This window comes from Trifolium pratense, linkage group LG2 (genome assembly GCF_020283565.1).
Source record: "Trifolium pratense cultivar HEN17-A07 linkage group LG2, ARS_RC_1.1, whole genome shotgun sequence".
In the NCBI taxonomy this organism is placed as follows: domain Eukaryota; kingdom Viridiplantae; phylum Streptophyta; class Magnoliopsida; order Fabales; family Fabaceae; genus Trifolium; species Trifolium pratense.
In genome coordinates, this window is record NC_060060.1 from 32,813,853 (window position 1) to 32,817,908 (window position 4,056).

Genomic DNA, 4,056 nt, shown 5'->3' on the forward strand with positions numbered 1-4,056 from the left:
TTTTTTTTTTTGGGTTAACTAATTTTAATCTTATTTTGTTTTTTTTTGGATGTTAACTAATATAATTGTTTTATTTTGAAGTCGAATTCTTCTCAAATTGATTTTTGGAGTTCATTAATCACTTAATTTTAATTATTTGGAGGATTAATTACATGGATGAAAAAAAATTTACAAAGTCATGCTCTGTGAGCAACTGCAGAGACTAATCTCTTCGAGGTAACTGAATTTATTTAAAGGGTAGACATCTTTCAACAAATGTTTCTCCATACGTACCGATCACGGATTGAACTCGGGACAATTTTGTGTTTTTTAAAGAGAACATGGATATTATGAAGAAAAAAAAAGTCACCCTTTTTCTGAGGAATAAAAGTATGGAAAAAAAAATAAAAAATTGTTTAAAAAAAAAAGTATGGAAAAATTGAACTCTAAAATAAAATGGGAAATTCTTTGTTTTGTTGATAATTAAACTATGGTTTATGATGAAACTTACTTATAATTAAACCATTAGGTCATAGGTTTGATGATCCCTTAACCTGTATTAATATGTCTATTTGAACTATGAATAAATTTCTCTATGTATAGATGTGTCAATATTGATTTTTTTTCCTTTGAAAGGCAAATTTGTACTTTTAATAAGAAATATATTTGAAGAAGAAAAAAAAAGGTATATAGTAGTAATTTATATATTTAGACACATTTTTTTCGAAGTGCTTGTAAGTAGTGATAGTGAAGTAGTATTATTGTTATCTATATTTTATACTCATCCAAAGACCATTGAAAAGCAAATGCAATGAGCTCCTGTATGAGCAAAACTTCCATACTTGACTGGTTTAACCACTCAGTCAACACTCAACACTATTGTAGCCTTCGTGCATGAGTGGTTAAAATGTATTGCACACAAAAAGGACCAAGGATAACTTTTCCTATGTAAGGTAACTCTGCCACATGGTTGTCTTACCTTAATTCCATTGCTATGTTGTAGCCTCTATGTGTTTGAAGTGTGATTTTTGCACTTTATTGGTACTCCATTGCTGTGGTGTGACTCTATAGGAAAATGACTCTTGGTTTAACTTAAATCTATCTTTGAGCTGTGATTTTTGTACCTTGTTGTTTCCATTCCTATATTGTGCCTACTCTATATGGAAAACTCTGAATCTTTCTGTGAACTGATTTTTTCCAACTGATATTTAATCCTTTTATAATTAGCCATAGTAGTAGCTTTATTTGCTGCCACTCCAAATTGTTATTTCTATTGCATGTTGAACGGTATAACTAATTCAATTTCTGAATTAGATTCTTGCTTAAAACAATGGAAGCATACGCAAATATACAAGTGTAGAGAACAAAATCAAATTGATTAGATTCTTGCTTAAAACAAGGGAAGCATAAGCAAATATACAAGTGTAGAGAACAAAATCAAAGCATATATGCTAGTAAAGGGACAAAAGTAAATTTAGAACGAAACAAAGATATGTAGAATGAAGAGTTAGCTATTTGGACAAACCATGATGGTGCCAAAATGACATATATGCAATGAATATGGACTCAAGAATACCATAGTGTAGACACTAGAATACCAGAATAACTTGTGATGAATAAATCTTAGTAAAATATGGAGCAATATGAACAAAATAACTAAGCAACATTTATTTGTAACCTTTTTGTTTTGCTATTATACACTTGATAATGATGCATCACATAATTTTTATGATACAGAAAACTTTGAAAGTCTCAGCCTCTCAGCTTGTTGAGAGTTACTGAGTTACATGTATATTTGAGTTGGGAAGTTAGCACAAAAGACGGTAATAATAACACAATTAACTTAAAAGCTTCTCAGAATAGCATTTGGCTTCTTCTGAGTGCGACCATACCAAGACAGAAGAAATTTTCCATTGTATGAACTTGATCTCTTCATTGGACTAGGAACACCCTGCAAATATCTTGTTGGCCTAAAAGAAAAGCTACTGCTACCTTTGGAAGTAGTAGCCAAATTCTCATTTCCATTAACCTTAGAAATAGTATCTTCATTGAAAATCACTCTACTTGATTCACCATTACTTTTCGATTCGATTGATACAACATTTGCAAGAGCATTATTGATATTTGCAACAAAAGAATCATCCATAGAAACCGATCTCCTAGGCCGAACAACACCAACCGCATCGACAACTCGCCTTTCATTTTCACATACCCCCAATTGCCCTTCTCCTTCCTCCTCCGCCGTCGCCCTATTCCTCGATTCCGATTCAAAATCACAACTTTCAAACCCTAAATTGGTTTCACCATCACCGCTATTTTCATCAAAAACCTCAATTTGTGTATGTTCCAATGAACTTGAATTCAAATCATCAACAACAACAGACTCCAAAGACTCTACCCTATCAATTGGAGGGTTGGTACTACTATTAACAATTGGAGCTCTACACATAGGACAATTGGTATGTGACCTAAGCCAAGTATCAATACAAGGTAAATGAAAAGCATGATTACACTTAGGTAAAAGTCTAAGATTTTCATCTTCTTCAAATTCACTCAAACAAACAGAACATTCAGTTCCATCAATCAAACCTTCACCTTTCTTATACTTACAAACACTAATTGCATTTATAACAGATTGATTAAGACCTAGGGTTCGAATATACCAAATTGGATGATCCACAACATGTTGATTTTCATCAAAATTCTCATCAATTTGTTGAATTGTTGTTGATGATGATGGTGATACTCTTGTCACTTCCAATAATCTTGTTCTTCTTCTTGACCTAAAAGTGATACAAATTGCACGAATACAAACAAGAAAGAAAACAAAAGCAACAAGAGAAAGGGTAAGGATGAAGTAATTGGTGAGTTTGTGGCTGTTGTTGTTTTCATCTGATATGATAAAAGAAGGAACTTGTGGTGGTTTTTGTGGTGGTGGTGGTGGATAATTGAAAAATGGGTATTGAGGATTGGGAAGACAAATTTTGAAGCAAACGGTGGTGCAATCTTTGTTGTTTGGTAAACAATTTGATAGAGATTCCTTTCCATGACATATTAAATTGCATAATTCTGTGAGAAATTTTCTGTGATGAGATCCCATTTTATCATTACAGCTCAGATTTTCTCATCAGAGTTGTTGATGAAGAAGATGATCATGATAGAGTCAGGTCTACAACTTTGACTTTGCATTTTACACTTTACATATACTCCCTCCCTAGATATAGCTGTTATTTGTTTTTATTTTGTTTTTTTAACAAATAAATAAATATAGTTGTGATTATTTTTTTAATTTTTTATCGATTCCGGCATATAGTTTCTGTTATCGTGAACTTAGCTTAATTGATAATAACATCATATTATATATGTAAAGGTTGACATTTGAAATTCAGACACTCTACTTAATTTATTTCAAGATGAAATTTTAGTCATAGGTTACTCGATAAATAAAAATTTATTAAAAAAATATAAAACTTGAAATAATTAAATATAAAAAAATTAAAATGATATTAAATAATATGATGTTGAATAAGAGTATTCCTTCCGGTCATTATTATAAAGAGTAGAGGTAATATATCATCATAGTAAAGAGAATGTTTAGGGTGGTCACAAAGATTTCATCACACATATATGGTTTTTTTTATTACGAGGAAAATAAACAAAAAAACAATAGACTAAGTCATTTGTTGCAAATACACTTCGAAGATATCTGCAAGAAAAATATTATTCAACTAAGGAGAATGAGCAATCCAAATCTGCAAGAAGATTTTCACACACAGATATATGATAAAAAGTAGAAAGAAAAAATAATTAAATAATATGTATTTTTATGTGAATGTGAGGAAATTGGATGGTCAAATCTTTGTGACCATATAAATGCTTTTCCATAATAAAACCTCAAATTATAGCGCATTAATTATCAAATGCGTAATTTTCTTTCCTCCCACTTTCTTTCTATCATACCAAACGAGTCATGCTAAACAGTGTGCCAGGACACTTGCTAAGCATACCAAAAATAAAAATTAATGACAAAATTAACATTGGAAAGTTAACTTTTTACATTTTTAATTCATTGAATGC

General features: G+C 30.9%; 1 protein-coding gene across 1 annotated transcript; it reads right to left on the reverse strand.

Annotated features, from left to right (window-relative positions):
• Window positions 1-1,632: 1,632 nt before the first annotated feature.
• LOC123910581 (RING-H2 finger protein ATL52-like) lies at window positions 1,633-3,192 on the reverse strand. The gene has a single exon (XM_045961739.1). It carries the CDS (start codon window positions 3,077-3,079, stop codon window positions 1,823-1,825), a length of 1,257 nt encoding a protein of 418 aa, XP_045817695.1. The 5' UTR covers window positions 3,080-3,192; the 3' UTR covers window positions 1,633-1,822.
• Between the last annotated feature and the right edge of the window lie 864 nt (window positions 3,193-4,056).

Excerpts from the sequence above, each read along its gene's own strand:
- LOC123910581 (XM_045961739.1), bottom strand. The coding sequence starts at position 3,079 with ATGGGATCTCATCACAGAAAATTTCTCACAGAATTATGCAATTTAATA.